Source organism: Rhincodon typus, chromosome 2 (assembly GCF_021869965.1).
Source record: "Rhincodon typus isolate 14 chromosome 2, sRhiTyp1.1, whole genome shotgun sequence".
NCBI classification, from domain to species: Eukaryota; Metazoa; Chordata; class Chondrichthyes; order Orectolobiformes; family Rhincodontidae; genus Rhincodon; species Rhincodon typus.
In genome coordinates, this window is record NC_063333.1 from 11,676,867 (window position 1) to 11,693,753 (window position 16,887).

The following is a 16,887-nucleotide window of genomic DNA, read 5'->3' on the forward strand; positions in this document are numbered from 1 at the left end:
TGATACCAAGTATGGAGGAACTTATAAGAGGTGGAGCCTGGTAGATTTGGCCTATTCTCATTGGAGTTTAGAAGAATGAGAGGAGACCTTTTTGAAATGTACAAGATTCTTAGGGGACTTAGTAGGTTAGATGTGGAAAGATTGTTTCTGCTTGTGGGTAAGTCTAGGACCAGAGAACAAAGGATCACACATTTAAGACATAGATGAGGAGGAATTTCTTCCCTCAGAGGATAATGAATCTGTGAATTTTTTTTTACCACAGAAACCAGTTGAGGCTGCATAGCTAAGTACATCATGGGCGAGATGGACAGATTTTCAATCAGTAAAGAACTCAAGGGTTCGGTGAAAAGGCGGGAAAGTGGAGTTGAGATTATCAGATCAGCTAATGTTCTCATCGAAAGGTGGAACAGAACTGATGGGCTGAATGGCCTATTTCACCTCCTATGACTTATGGTCGCCCACATAAAAGAATGTTGCAGAGAAGCCAACTCGTTAGTTCCCTTTTGTTCAAAGTATATTTCTGTGTTACTTAGCAAATGATAGGTTTTGGCACCATTTTGTCAGATAAAAGAAGAAAGGAATTTTTTGAAACTGTGCAGTTAGAATTGTGGATGAGCTGGTTATAATCTTCCAAGAATCCTTAGATTCTGGAAAAGTTCCAGAGATTGTAAAACTGCCAATGTAACACCTTTATCCAAAAGGGAACAATAAAAAGCAGATAACTACAGGCCAGTTGGCTTAGCTGCTTTTATTAGGAAAATGTTAGAGTCAATTATAAAGGATGTAATAGCAAAGCATTCAGAAATGCATAATCTTATCAGAGTCAACATGGCTCCATGAAGGGGAAATCATGTTTGATTAATTTATTGGAACTATTTGAAGAAGTAACAAGTAGGGTAGATAATGGGAACCAGTAGATGTAATATATTTGGATTTCCAAAAGGCATTTGATAAGGTACCACACATAAGGCTACTAATTAAAATAAGAGCCCGTGGTGTTGGGTATAGCTCATAATTAGAGTATTGGCTAACTAAAAGAAGACTGAGAGTGAGGACAAAGGGAGCATTTTCAACATGGTAACTAGTAGGGTGCCACAGGGATCACAATTATTAGCCCAAACTCCATTAACTTTTATTGTGCCCATTAACCTTTTGTGTGATACCTAATTGAATGTCTTTTCAAAATCTAGTCTATCACAACTGGTTCCCCCTTTATCTATCCTATCCCCAAGGAGTCATTTGTGAGACATTCACTGGGATGAGTGGCTTGAACTAAAGAGAAGCAATTACAAAGCAGGTTATATCAACAGATGCCAAAGGGGTCATGGGAATGGTCCACTCTGGTGGAGGCTAGGGGAGGAGAATGAGGGAGAGGAGGGCTGGTACCTCATGGTAGCAGCAACCAAATCCCCACCAGAAAAATGAATGTCATGATGACGTTTAAGGGCCAGAAGACCAGAGTTGAGAGACGGGGCACATATGCTTAAGGACACCACTACCATGCAAGAGGGCTATGCAACTGCGTTGTACATGAGTGAATGAGGGAAGCTTTTTGTCTGCAATCTGGGATATTGTTTGCAAAAGTGGCTCATCCGAAATATTTCCTGACTCCTCTTCACGGTAGGTGGCTACTTCTTCAAGGTGATGGTTTACGTCCTACCCTTGTCTCATTTGATGACAAAGATGTGCAGCATGCAAAATTGATCAGCCAAAAGCTCAAAGTGAATGTTCCCACTCACACACCTCCTAAGTTCCCCACCATCATAGGTACCATTTCACAGTCAATTTGGTTCACTTCTGTGTGACACTAGAATATATTTGAGTACACTGGACACAACAAAAGCCATGGGACTTTTGTTTTTATTCATTCATGGGATGTGAGTGTCAGTGGCAGGGCCAGCATTTAAGGCCCATCTCTAATTGCTGTGGAGAAGGTGATGGTGAGCTGCCTTCTTGAACTGCTGCAGGATGTTATAGTGGGGTTTCAGCAATGGTAATGTAATTAAACATTAAGGAGTGATGGTTCGATTCTCTCTTGTTGGAAATGGTCATTGCCTAGCACTTGTGTGACACTAATGTTACTTGCCACTTATTAGTTCAAGCTTGGATGTTGGCTAGGTCTTGGTTCTTATGGACCTAATAGTATCTCAACTGTAGTGTTGCAGCAAAGCGAACTGCTCAGTTAACAAAGCTGTTCCAGTACATTTAGAATATTAACATTTACCTATCATATTGTAAAATATTGCATAGGCTTGCCCTACCCTGCTCATATAGGACAGAGGGTATATAAAGCAGCCAATTCCTGCCCAATAAGACTCCTACTAATCATTAATAAGGTGATGGATGAAGTCATCAATAGTTGGCCAAATGTATTCTTTTTACCAGTAACATGTTCTCAGATGTTCAGATCAAGTCCTGTCAAAACCACTCCAGACCTGATTACAACCAGTTCTGAGGAAGGGTCACTCGACCCGATAAGCCAACTCTGTTTTCTCTCCACAGATGCTGCCAGACCTGCTGAACTTTTCCAGCAATTTCTGTTTTTGTTTCTCATTACAACCATAATCTAGTTATATAAACAACTATAACAGGGGCACAACAGCTAAATCTCACAGGAGAGACAGAAATTGTTGCCATCACTATCAAAGCATTATTTGATTAAGGGGTTGGAACAATGGGAGTGGTTGCCAACCCAAAACCGTCTGAGGGTGACTGCATATTGCTATGGCTCTGAATACAGTGTACCATCATTTATATGTTTTTACAATCCATTTATTAATATAGGCTGAAAATTATGTGAAACAGCTCATTAGTGCCTTGGAGAAAAGGGAACCTCAGAATCCAAAGCTTTATCAACGTGTAGCTGTTTTATTAAGCAGACTGGTAAGCAAAGCAGGTTTTTTTATTTTAGACATTTGACTTTGACGTGCACCTTTCCAAATGAAGAATTGAAACAATATTCTCCTGAGGACAAATTTCAATTTTAATTTTGATGTTGAGAGAATATTCACTTTGAATTTTATTTTGTATGTTGTCAGCTGAAGAATAGATGCTTGACAAAATCATAGAACTAGACAAGGAGGCCATCACGCCTTTCTATTGAATTAGCCCCACTTGGTGACCCTCAGGTTAAACCACCGCCAGTTGTCTCTCTCCCTCTCTGTCTGTCAAAAGAGAGAGCAATTCTATGGTCTGGTAAAAGTCTGGTGTATTTATTCCCCTGAACCTCCAGCAAAATCCTACAGTGTTTCCCTTCAAATATATATCTAATTCCATTTGAATGTTTTGTTTGCTAATATAGATTTGACCTGTTATGCACATTATGCTTTTGACAGTGTGGCAGGAACCAGACTATTTTGGATCAGACCTACAGTTTGGTGGAGCGTTCTCTATACATGGCCCCCACGGATGCAGAAATTGCAACAGAGCTGGGTTTCCAACTATTTCTCCAGGATAAACTAAGGGATGCAGTGAAACAGTACACAGATGCAATGAAACTGAGTGAAACCAACATGCCTGCACTGACAGGTGTGTAAGTTGAAATATTGCTCAAAGATCTTGGGTTGCTGCAGTGTGAGTTTGAAGGTACTGGTTATTAGTGGCAACATAATTCTTAATATTTTCATCAGATGAGTCTGGCACTGGTAAGGCCAGCATTTGTTGCCCATCCTGTAATAGACCAGACCAAACCCCTTCAAAATATATTCAGAAGATAGTCTAGACCCTAGCTTTTTCTTATTTTGAAGGTAAATGCCAGGCATTGTGTCCAGATGCGATTCGATTGGCTGGACTAACAGATTTGAAGCAAAACACATTTTATTCATATGCTGTAGTTAAAATACAATAAAAGGAAGAAGAAATTGGAATAATTTAAGTCTATTGGAAAACTTAACACAATAATACATCATTTAACTACTCAACAGAGTCTGTTTCAATATAGTAACATCCAATAAACATACCCTTGGCAAAAGGCAAAATCAGTAAAATAGAATTTCAATAGATAATAGATAATCTATCTCACAGACAATTCTCCAGTCCAGAAGGGAAAACATCAAGAGAAAACTCTGAGAGAGGGAGTAGGAGGGAGAGATGTACTGCAGCTTCCAAACCCAGCTTCAAAATCCTAGCAACTGCTATTGAAAAATCCTGGTTCTTTGGGAGCTTGATCCCACCCATTCAGGCTGCTTCTATTGTTCCAACTTTCAAAAAAAACCCCAAGGCCTCACAAGCTGTTTACTTTATTTGGATTCAAATAGACGGCTCAGTAACTCTGTCTTAAAACTCTTCAAAAAAAAAACTCAGGACAAAATACACTTCCTAAAGCCATAGTATTGTCACAGTCCCTAATTGCCCTTCAACTGATTGGTTTGCCAGGCCATTTTAGAGGACACTTAAGAGTCAACCATGTTACCGTGAGTCTGGAGTCACGTGTGAGCCAGACCAGATTAAGATGTCCCTAAAGGATATCAGTGAACTAGATGGGATTTTACAACAATTGCTGATAGTTTCATCATCATCATTTATATATCAGTTCTTTATTCATTTGAAATTATATTCCACAATCTGCCAATGGTAAGATTTGAACCCGTGGCCCTATGGAATTATTCTGGGCCTCTGGATTACTAGATCAGTGGCATGACCACTATGCCACTATCTCAAATAATAACATGCAATGTGAAGCGAATCTTAGCAGAGTAGAAATATCCTCTTCAAATCCCTGTCCACATTGAACGTTCACCTATCTCAATTTTCCACGATCGTTAGAATTACTCAACACAACTGTATTAACATTGAATGTAGAAATGTGACTGAACTGATCAGAAATTTTCAGAAGTCATAACATTTGGACCTGGAAGTTTAAGAAAATTAAACCTTGTCAAGAGATACAAACATATAAGGGAATGATATGGAAATTACTTTTGTCCATAAGGTTCACATGAAAAGATTGAATACGCTCACACTAAATTTCTCCATTAGTTGCGTTGTGTTTTGGTTCTTAAAACAAAAACAAAGAGTTCTCTGTTGAGATCTTTTCAGACACGTATTACCTGCTGATTAACACTGATCGTGTCATATGTTAAATTTTATCAGTTCTTGTATGCCAAACCATTTACATACATGTTTAGCAGTATGTTTTTTTTTATTCATTCATGGGATGAGGGTATCGCTGACCAGGCATCATTCATTGCCCATCCCTAATTACCCAGAGGGCAGTTTTTTAGAGTCAACCACATTGCTGTGCGTCACATGTAGGCCAGACCAGGTAAGGATGGCAGTTTCCTTCCTTAAAAGACATTAGTGAACCAGATGTTAATCAGTGTATTCAACTGCATGATCTTTAATGCAATATTACAACAAACATAACTGAAATCTCCATCTCTAAGTCTTAAAGTAGAGTCATACAGATTGGAAACAGACCCTTTGGTCTAACCAGTCCATGCCAACTATAATCCCAAACTAAACTAGTCCCATCTGCCTGCATTTGGCCCATATCCCTCCAAACACTTCTTATTCTCGTACTTATCTAAATGTCTTTTAAATGTTGTAACTTACCCACATCCACCACTTCCTCTGGAAGTCCATTCCACACCCGAACCACTCTCTGTGTAAAAAAGTTGCCCTTCATATCTTTTTAAAATCTTTCTCCTCTCACCTTAAAAAATATGCCCCCTAGTCTTGAAATCCTCCACCCTTAGGAAAAGACACCTGCCATTCACCTTACCTATATCCCTCATTATTATAGAAACCTCTTCCAGGTCACCTCTCAACCTCCTACGTTCCAGTGAAAAAAGTCCCAGCCTATCCAGCCTCTCCCTATAACTCAAACCCTCCATTCCCGGCAACATGCTGGTAAATCTCTTCTGAACCCACTCCAGCATCTGCAGTTCCAACTATCTCTGATTCAATTCACCAGTTTGATAACATCCTTCCTATATCTCAATCGAAGAGAGAGCCCTAAAGCTCTCTAATGATGGTGTAACTGGGTAATGTAAAGAACAGTCTGTTTTGTTTAGGAAGAATTCAGGCAGAGATTATACTTGGGCATTTAGAAGATGCAGAACAACAGCTAGAACTCCTCAAAGAAGTGCAAGGGTTAATCGGAACATCTGCGGTAAGTGTTAGCGATAATTTCAGCCAATTTGTAAAGCACTTACAGAGAAGGATAGACTTTGGAAGAGCTTCTTTATTTTTTCACACAGAACTTGCTACCCTGTTCAAAGACACTCTCCACTCCTGCTGGATTTTATTAATATATATTTTGTAAAAGCAAACACCAAATTAAAAAGAACACAAACAGCTTATTGTAACTAAAGGGAAAAATGGAAACCAAATTAAAATGTCATTAGTAGGGGAAGCAATGCACCCGATACCACCCCAGCTTTGTTTGGGACTCTTGCTGGCAGAAATATCTTAAAATCAATAGATAGAAAATGTAATAAGATTAAAAAACAATCACTTGCAATACAATATTGCATTATAAAATAACTCCTATGATTTTTCAAGGAATATTGATTAGAAGAAATCTCTGCAAACATATAATTTATACCAAGATATTTTGTTTTAAATCTGTTACATCACAAACAATTAATGAACATCAGAACTTCATACTTCCAATATTTTTAGATGTGGTGTCATTAAAAGATCCCCTTGAAATGACTAAAATGCTTTTTTTGTGAAGAGATTAGAATTATCTTGGGCCAGATTGGTTTGTAACAGGAATAAAGCAGAGATTAGCAGCACTCGCTGTTAAAACAGGATAAGTTGGACAGCATTACACCCATGTGTTTCCAGTTAAATACACAGATCCAGAGGTTGCTGTCAGGGATACCCTGCTTCTACCACAGGGTATGCTGTTGCAATCCTCATCATTGGACTTGGTACTGAAATTACTGAAATCACCTTAAAGCAGTTTCCTCTGGTTCATAACTGTTTGACCAGGGGAATTAGTTATTCCCTATCCAGTCTGCTAAAGATATTTTCCTAAACAACCTGTTCATAGACTTTATTCCACTCTTCCAGAGCAGGTGGGACTTGAAACCAGGCCACCTAGCTTAGGGTTAGGGACACTGGCACTGCACCATGACAGCCCTGTTTAGCACTGACATGACTAAAAAGACCATGAGCCTGTGACACTTGACTACTCACTCTGCATGATAACAGCTGAAACAGTTAGGCTGGTGTAAATGAGTTTCTAACTGTGTAATAATTATTGCTGAATAGTTTGATATATAATTTTACAAGTTTGGAGTCTCATTGCCTCTAAGGGAAATAATGTTGGACATATTTATACAGCTCAAAACTATATTTTTAATTCTATCTATTTTATATCTCTCCTTTAATCATATCGGTATTTTCCAATGTTTAGTTATACTTCCTGGTTAAGACTGCATATCTCAGTTAGGATTTTTCAATCTGGTTGATTGAAGAAACTAATTTCTATCTCTGTAGAGGATGTCCTGGTGAAGACTTTGCTGACAGGTCTCCGGGGAGTTCTGTTCCTTCGCCGCTAACTACAAAATCTGGGCCAATGATTTTTAGGGTCTAAATATCCATAGGCTTCTCCATGCAATGCCAGCATCCGCTGAGTCTGGAGAAGATTTGTCAATCTGAATACGTCCCACAATGGACCCATTTCTGTCACCCTTAAGAGGCAGATGTGGGTAATGCGGCCTGCTCAAATGCTCTGTCTCTATGTCTCTCTCACTCCAGCCCAACATCATTTTTCCAATGTGCTGAACTTTTATCCCAGATAGTGGAAGGTTTCCAGGCAGGATGCGCCAGACACCTGGCATAGCCCAGAGTGACATACAGGTGGCCATATCTGCAAAGGACCCCCCTCCTCTCTTCCAGCAGAACATCAATAAGTTTGTGGTCCTCAGCTCATTTCCAGGCTTTCCACTGCAGTCCTTTTGTGTAAACGCACTGAGATGGTGGAGAGCAGTGGCATTCCAGAACAGCTTATGTATTTTAATGGGTTTCATCATTTCACTTAACTTAGCTGACATAAGTCTATATTCTCTTGAAGGAGCTGGCTTATCTTCAGGCAGTGCTAGCTGTAGTCAAAGGGAAAGAACCAAAGGTGATCATCAAGTTTCTGAACCGAGCTGTAGACATTCACTTCAGTTCATTCGAGGACCTTCCTCTTGGTTTGGAGTACTATGAGAAGCTCAACCCTGAATTCATGCTTGACATTGTAAAAAAATTTTTAGCCCTCTGTCCAGATCAGGTGAGCGTCAACATCAACAGCTTGCATTTTTTAAAAAAAAAGCCTCTTCAATGGTGGCAAATGTAGCGAAACAGGAAACTAAGCTTGACATGAGGAGGAGCTGTGCGTGTAGTCCCCAGTGCACATCCCCATTAAAGATGGCTGCCAGAAACCATTTAAACATGTGCAGAGTTGCCAGTATTCAGTGGACTGTGGGCATCACTGGCTAGGCCAGCATTTATTACCTAGAGGGCAGTTAAGAGGCAACCACATTGATGGGTCTGGAGTCATATTTGGACCAGACCAGGCAATTCTTTCCTTCACCAAAGGACATGACTGAACCAACTTCCCACCCAACAATCGTTTCATGGTCATCATTAGACTTTTATTTCCAGATTTTTAATCCCACGGCAGGATTTGAACCCAGGTCCCCAGAACATTACCTAGGCTCTGGATTAATACAAGAATATGGCAGGCCATCACCTTCCACTGATAATGTGCCAGCTAGTGCCTGATTGATGATTTCATATTGCAATCCTGTTGGTGGTTTCTGATTTAGTGTGGTCACTGAGCTGTGAAGTCAGCGGACTAAACATTGCTGACCAACAAAATGCTCGCTGACTAGGTGCATGACTGGACTGATTGTGGGGCAATTCAATGCCTGTAATTCACCGATCTGTCAATTTGTGGGACAATAAATGCAGTAAATGCCAGATTAGAATCGGAACACAGTCCTTTCTCATGGGGAAGGTTCTTCAACTGGTAGGGTCTAACTTTGAATCCTATTAAAAAGCTGTAATTCTGCACGTGCATGTGTGTGTGTGTGTGTGTCCGTGTGTGTGTGTGTCCGTGTGTGTGTGTGTCCGTGTGTGTGTGTGTCCGTGTGTGTGTGTGTCCGTATGTGTGTGTGTCCGTATGTGTGTGTGTCCGTGTGTGTGTGTGTCCGTATGTGTGTGTGTCTGTATGTGTGTGTGTCTGTATGTGTGTGTGTGTGTGTGCGCGCGCGCATGTGCGTGCATGTGCGTGTGCGTATGTGTGCATGGATGTGTGTATGTGTGTGTCTGTGTGCATGTGTGTGTGCATGTGTGTGTGTGTCTGTGTGCGTGTGTGTGTGCATGTGCGTATGTGTGCATGGGTGTGTATATGTGTGTGTCTGTGTGTGTGTGTGCGCGCGCGCATGCGTGTGTGTGCATGTGTGTGTGCGTATGTGTGCGTGTGTGTGTGTGTGTGTCCGCGTGCGTGCGCGTGTGTGTGTCCGCGTGCGTGTGTGTGTGTGTGTGTGTGTCGTGTTCCATCTCAAGCAGAGTAGAATAACATCGCTTCATTGGAGGCTCCACTGATGATGTCACCTAGCATGGTAACGAAACGTCTGAACAAATACAAGCCAGCTTGGTGAGCAAGTCAACAACATCACCCACAACCCGAGCTACAGATCTTTGCCAAAACTTTAGGTAAAGAAGAATATTCTGTTTCCACTAGTTGGTATGCCAGTAACTAGGGGTCATAATTTCAAGATTGTCAGCTAGAAGTGAGATGAGGAGAAACGTCTTTACTCAGAGAGTTTTTAGGATTTGGGATTCGCTGCCTAGGAGTGTGGTGGAGGTGGATTCCAGAGGAGGTTTCAAAAGAGAGCTGGAGATATATTTGATAGCGATGGATTTAGAGGAGTAAGGAGACAGGGCTGGAGAATGGGACTAGCTGGATAGCTTGTTTGGGAGTCAGTACAGATACAATGGGTTGAATGGCCTCCTTCTATACTGTAAAATTCAATGATTCTAAAGATTCAAGATGGGAGGTGGGCATCCCATGATTCAGCTCTGCACCCCTTTTGATGAGGGTTCCTCACTCTGATCGCCCTGAGCAGGGCCTGGAATGGTATGGTATCAGACACTGACTGTGCTGAGACCCCCTGACAACAATGACAAGATTCCTGACCCTGTGCTAAATGGCAAGGCAAGATAGCAGTAATGAGAGCCTGGTATCTGTAGTTGGGGGGGGGTGGTGTGTGGGCAGGAAAGCTCAAAATTGTCAAGACAATGCAAGGCAGAGATATTGTGAACAGAAAGGTAGAGTCAAAGAGAGTGAGTGATATGACAGTGAGTGAAGAGCCCAGAGGTGGAGCTTGGTCGAATGCTCAAGCTGGGTGTATGCCTGCGAGTGCTCGGTGTTCTTGCTGCAGCATTCTAATGATAGTTACTGGTGCAGTCTCGGATACAGCGCTGAAGAGCAGATGTGACCTCTAAATGAATCAGAGATGCAACAAGAGGTTTTTAGATGCAGATACTTGTCGAATGTCAGTGTCTATGGATGTGGGGTGGGTATGGCTGGTGCGCTTGGCGCGTGCCCTGCAATGATAGAGTCCAGCTTCCATCATGGAGGTCGCTCTGGGCAAGTGGAGAGCTGAAATCACCAGGTGCTCGCTCTGGTTTCCTTGTCAAGCTCCTCGGATGACCAGCTTGTTTAGGGAGTCTGATAAGAGGGGAGCCTGAATATTAATGAGGCAAGTGGTGGTGTTTAATAATCAGTAATGATCATGAGGTGACATCTCACCAAATTGTTTGTGCAAAGCATAAAAGATGAAGTGGGGCAGCGCGGTGGCTCAGTGGTTAGCACTGCTACCTCATAGCGCCAGGGACCAGGGTTCAATTCCACCCTCAAACGACTGTCGGTGTGGAGTTCTAGCTGTGTCTATGTGGGTTCCCTCTGGGTGCTCTGGTTTTCTCCCACAGTCCAAAGATGTGCAGGTTAGGTGGATTGGCCATGGGGAATGCAGGGTTAAGGGATAGGGTGGGGGGAGTGGCTTTGCCTGGGGTGGTCTTCGGAGGGTCGGTGTGGACTCAATGGGCTGAATGACCTGCTTCCACACTGTAAGGTTTCAATGATTCTAGGAAGAGATGACCACACGGTCAAGATGGGCCTCACGCATCTCGCTATAACCCATATTGCTCAATCCCTATAAGATACCACTCCAGAAAACTGTCACAGGTTGTTGTAAAAACTCATCTGGTTCACTAATGCCGTTTCACAAAAGAAATCTGCTGTCCTTAACTGGTGACTCCAGATCCACAGCAAAGTAGTTGACAAGTGACCTCTGGAAAAGTTTGGCAAGCCACTTAGTTCAAGGGCCATGAGAGATGGATAACAAATGCTGGCCTTGCCAGCAACACCACATCCCGTGAAGGAATAAAGATAAAAGATATCATGAATGAAATGGCAGGTCAGCGACACATTGGACTGTGGATTAATCTTTCAAATGGTGCAGGTTGGAGGCACAAATCATTGTAATTAGTAGGCAGCATGGACATGACAATGGAAGTCACTAGCCTGGGCCCTGTGACTCCCAGCAGCCCTCCCACCCACCTCCAATTATAGGTACTGTCCAACCTTGGGGCCCAAAAACTGTTTTAATGTAATTCTAGGCTAGTGGATGTGTGGTTTACAGATTTTTGCAGTGCATTCTGACTGAATTTACAAATCAAAATTATGCTTTTTAGTGACTGCAAATTAAAAAAAAACTCTCACATAGTGGAATTACCTGTTGCTAAGAACCATTTTATTCTTAGATAACAAGGTGTAGAGCTGGATGAACACAGCAGGCCAAGCAGCATCAGAGGAGCAGGAAGGCTGAGATTTCGGGCCTAGACCCTTCTTCAGAAATTTTATTCTTTTATTCTTAGGCAACTTTGCAGAAGATGCCACAGCACTATTCCAAAGAAGAGCAAAGGCGTTATCCTTGGTGGACTGGTCAATATTTATCACTCAATCAACATAATAAAAGTAGATTAACAATGATCACATTGATATTTATGGGAATTCACTGTGGACATTATGGGAATTCACTGTGGCCACCGTACTTCTTAATATATGACAGTGACTACATTTCATAAATTACCTCATTGGCTATAAAGCCTTTGAGATGTCCATTGGTTGTGAGAACTGCTAAATTAATGCAAGCCATCTTTTCAGCATTAAGCACAAAACTATTTATTCTAATGTTATGTAGATCAGAACTTTATCCTCCCCTGGAGTTGGATCATGAGTTGGGCAGGGGGTATAACATTACGTGAAATGCCATGGTAATTTCTCCCAGCCTCTGCCTTCCTGTTCCTGATAGTGCTGTTAGGAACAAAGAGCCAGCCTTGTGATTGACCTCAAGCCAATTATCACAGCACCATGCATTAAATGATTGTGGGCCAAACTGTCAAGCAAAACTGCAAGTTTACATTGACCTTTATACATAAGTTTCTCTCCATAATTTGCTCTCTGCTTTTTGTTTCTGGAATATATGACGTTTAAAACTAACCTGAAGTCAGGAACTAATCATAAAATTTTAGGTATTTCTTTAAATTATTGAGTATGAAAGGCTTTTGAAATACTCAGAGGAATGGTTCTGGCTATAAACTGGTTTTAAACAATCTGAACACAGGAAACAAATTCCATTGTGACTTCTAATATGTCACAGCATTTTATAACCATTTTTGAAGTGCATCACTATCGTCATGCTGGTAAATGCAGCCATTAATGTGCATATTGCAATGGACCACAATCAGGAAATAAAAAGGATTTTGTCGTGTTGGTTAAGGGAGGAAAGTTATTCAGGACAGAAATGGAACTTACAGGACTTCTTCAAATAATGGCAAGACATCTTTTACATCCATTTAGGCAGATGAATAAAAGTGCAGGCCTTCTACAATATAACACTCCTTCAGTACTGCACTGAAATAACAGCCTAATCTGGAATGGGGCTTGTCCTCACAACCATTATGTTATCTTCATGGTGAAATGGATCAACAGATTAGTGACTCAGTGAAACAACTGCATGAATCTCAGGTTAGGAGTGGAATTTCTGTGCTATAAATCCAGTTAAAATGATTAAATCTTGTCTGGAACACAATGTTTGATGTAGAAGTATACCAGCAAAGTCTAATAACCCAATCTATACCAATTGATAGATATGAGTTTCATCAGTCACACCTTCCACAGAATAAACAGGAATTAGTTTAGCTCAGTTGGCTGGATGGCTAGTTTACATAAGAACATAGAAATAGGAGCAAGAGTAGACCATGTGGCCTATTGAACCTGTACCGCCATTCAATAAGATCATGGCTGATCTTTTTGTGGACTCAGTTTGTGATGCACATTGATACTAACAGTGTGAGTTCAGTTCCTGCACTGGCTGAGGTTACCATGAAGGATTATCCTCCTCAGCCCCTCCTTCTGCCTGAGATGTGGTGACCCTCTTGTTAAACCACCACCAGCCATTTCCTTTTCTGATCAGAGAGCAGCCCAGGTAAGATTACAGTGACTTCATCTTACACTTTTAAGACATGGATGAAAAACATCCTACTCCATAAACTTTTAAAAATTTGTTTTCTAGATGTGGGATCTAGTGGTCAGGCCAGCATTATATCAGCAATGATATGTTTACAAGTCAAAATAGTGGATGACTTAGAGGTGACCTTGGAGACGGTAGTATTCTAATGTATCTGTTAACTCAATGGTGATATTCTTATGCTTCTGTTAACCTTGCTGTTTGAGGTGGTTAGGTTTCTGCTGCAAGGAGGTTGTTGCAGTCCTTCATGTGGAGAGTACAAACTGTAGCAATGGTAGGCCAGTGGTGAAGGAGGATGGATGTTTAACCTGGAAAATGAATAGAGCCTATCAATGGTTACATTTGGTCAATTAAAAGAATGGGCTTAATGATCTGAATGCCCTTTATTTTGTGGCTTATTGTATAGTTTACTGACAGGATCTAGTGGAAGACATCCAGGTATCAGTAATAGGATAGATGGCTAACAATTGTTGCACTGATGAGAAAAATAAAGAAGAAAGACTTGCATTTAGAAAGCACTTCTCATGACCACTGCACAATTTAAAGAGATTTAGAACTATATAAGTACTTTTGAGGTGCCATCACGGTCATCATGTAGGAGATTGTTTGGTCAATTTGCACATATTGAAGACCAGCAAATTTGATGTGATCATAACCCGAACAGCTGTTTTATTATCTGATGTAGGATGGAGAGATAAATATTGAACAGGACACCAGAGATAACTCCTCTGCTGTTCTTTAAAATAATGTCACGGGATCTTTTATGTGCACCCAAACAAGCAAATGGAACAAAAACCAAAAGAACTGAGGATGCTGTAAATCAGAGAGGGCTCTGAGGAAGGGACACCGGACCTGAAATCTTAACTCTGATTTTTTCTTCGTAGATGCTGCCAGACCTGCTGAGCTTTTCCAGCAACTTCTGTTTTTGTCCAGGCAGAGGAAACGTCCGTTTTAATGTTCAAGGGTGCGACACTACCTCAGGACTGTGCTGGTGTTGCCGGCTTCAAATTTTCAGGAACCCAAAGTCAGAGGCAAAGTGTTACAAACCTCAGCCACCGCTGGTACTCTTTGTGCAATGTGCCTGATGTACAGGCTATTGGCACCAACCAGCCCATGTGCTGGGAGCCTATGCACGGCAATTCATAATACTCTTTTCTGCCGCAATATGGTTGGAGTCAAATCATGATTCCCCAAATTTTGCGATATCATGCAAGCCTGTGTTTCATCATTTAAAATTTGTGTTTTGACTATGGCAGAATCTAAAATGCTATTGTTTCAACTACTGCTTATCATAACTACAGTGTTTTGATCCCTCCTTTAGTCCACTCTGCAAGGACAACCTCTTTCTCCTCTGCTGAGGCAATCTGCATTGATACTGGAGCCAGTTGTTAAGGCAGCCCCTGGGATTAAGCAACTTCTGTACATTGTAGCCAAAATTAAGTTCATGTCAGGTAAGTTGGTTTTGGTCATGGCTATAGATAAATTATTTAGTTTGTTTATTAATTTGCACTCAAGCTGCAGGCTAACCTGACAAAATCACATTTATTTCTCACTCCTACTCGTCCAGATGGCATTAAGAATGAATTGCATAGTTTAGATTAGAATTAACCTGCAGATTCAAATAAGGCAGTGGGGGTAGATTTCCACAATCTTCATTGACGTTAATGGCAGAAGTTATGGATGGGTTAAAATCCCTCCCTAACAACATTGTGGGTATACCTGCACTAAATGGACTGCAGCAGTTCAGAAAGACAGCTCACCGTCACTTTCTTGGGGCAACTAGGGACGTACAGTAAATGCTGGCCCAGAAGGCAAAGTCCACATCCCCTGAGTGAATTTTTCAAAAAGTCTTAAGCAAAGATGCCCCATCTGAATTTTCAACAACAGTGGGGGCACACATACCTGCAAAATGTTGGCAATTTTATGACGCATGCATTAGTAATATGAAAATTGGGCAGCATGTTAAAGGGAAGAAGGAACGTACAAACATGAGCAATCGGAGCAAAAGATGACAATATGGGTCCATGAGTCTGTTCTGTTACTGAACATTGTCAAATCTAAACATTCATTTCAATTCCATGTTTCTGCCAGCTTCCCATATTCCCTAAGAGACCAAAAATTTGCCTGTATCAACTTGAATAACTGATTGACAAAATTGCTCCTCGTCTTACCATGAAAGTGTGCACCCATGTTCAAGATTTCCCAGCTAGGGAACATATTTGTGTCTACCCTGTCAAGTCCCTCCCTTCCAAAACTTGCATATGTTAATGAGATCACCTGCCATTGCTAAACATTTTAAAGAGTAAAGACCCAATTTGCTTAGCATCTCATCATCAGGAAACCCTCTATCCCTGGGTCTAAACTAGTAAACCTTTGTAGTACAGAGTTCAATATCATATGTACATAAGACCTCAAGACATAGGAGCAGAATTAAGCCATTCAGCCCTTCGAGTAAGCTGTGCCATTCTATCTTAGCTGTATTACTTCTCAACCCCATTCTTCTGCCTTCTCCCTGGGGGAGGCAATGGCCTAGTGGTATTATGGCTGGACTGTTAATCCAGAGACCCAGATAACGTTCTGGGGATCCGGGTTCGAATCCCACCATGGCAGATGGTGGAATTTGAATGCAATAAATATCTAGAATTAAGAGTCTAATGATGATCATGAATCCATTGTCGATTGTCAGAAAAACCCATCTGGTTCACTAATGCCCTTTAGGGAAGGAAACTGCCTGGTCTGGCCTACATGTGACTCCAGACCCACAGCAATGTGGTTGACTCTTAACTGCCCTCTGGGCAATTAGGGATGGGCAATAAATGCTGCCAAGCTAGCGACGCCCTCATCCCGTGAATGAATAAAGGAAAAAAAAACCTTTGATCCTCTTACCAATTAAGGAAGCATCCATCTCTGTCTTAAATACACTGAATTACTTGGCATTCATAGCCTCTTGCAGTAATAAGTTCAACAGGTTAACCACCCTCTGGCTGAAGAAATTCCTCTTCATCTCATTTCTAAAGGTTTGTCTCTTCATCCTGAGGCTGTGTCCTTGGGTCCTAGTCTCTCCTACTGGTGGAAACATCTTCTCCACGACCACTCTCTCTAGATCTCTCAGTATTCTGTAAGTTGCAGTCATAAGTCAAAACTGTGTATCATGCTCCAGGTGTTATCTCATAAAATTGCAACAAGACCGAAATATTGTTTGTATTCCAAACCCATTGAAATAAAGGTTACTTGCTGTTTACCTTCCTAATTGCTTGCTACACCTGTATTCCAACCTTCTTTATTTCACGTACAAGTACACCAAAATCTCTCTGACCATCAACATTTAAGCGATTAATGTCTTTTATAA

The 16,887-nt window shown here is 41.3% G+C and overlaps 1 protein-coding gene across 1 annotated transcript in view; it reads left to right on the forward strand.

The window, feature by feature from the left end:
* The window catches only part of LOC109912771 (tetratricopeptide repeat protein 21B-like), a 116,033-nt gene that overhangs the window by 30,983 nt on the left and 68,163 nt on the right, over positions 1-16,887 (forward strand). The window contains exons 9-13 of the mRNA XM_048618359.1: positions 2,785-2,883; positions 3,336-3,532; positions 6,019-6,112; positions 8,027-8,227; positions 14,860-14,989. Of these exons, the coding sequence (XP_048474316.1) occupies positions 2,785-2,883; positions 3,336-3,532; positions 6,019-6,112; positions 8,027-8,227; positions 14,860-14,989 (721 nt within the window). The remainder of the gene's footprint in view (positions 1-2,784; positions 2,884-3,335; positions 3,533-6,018; positions 6,113-8,026; positions 8,228-14,859; positions 14,990-16,887) is intronic.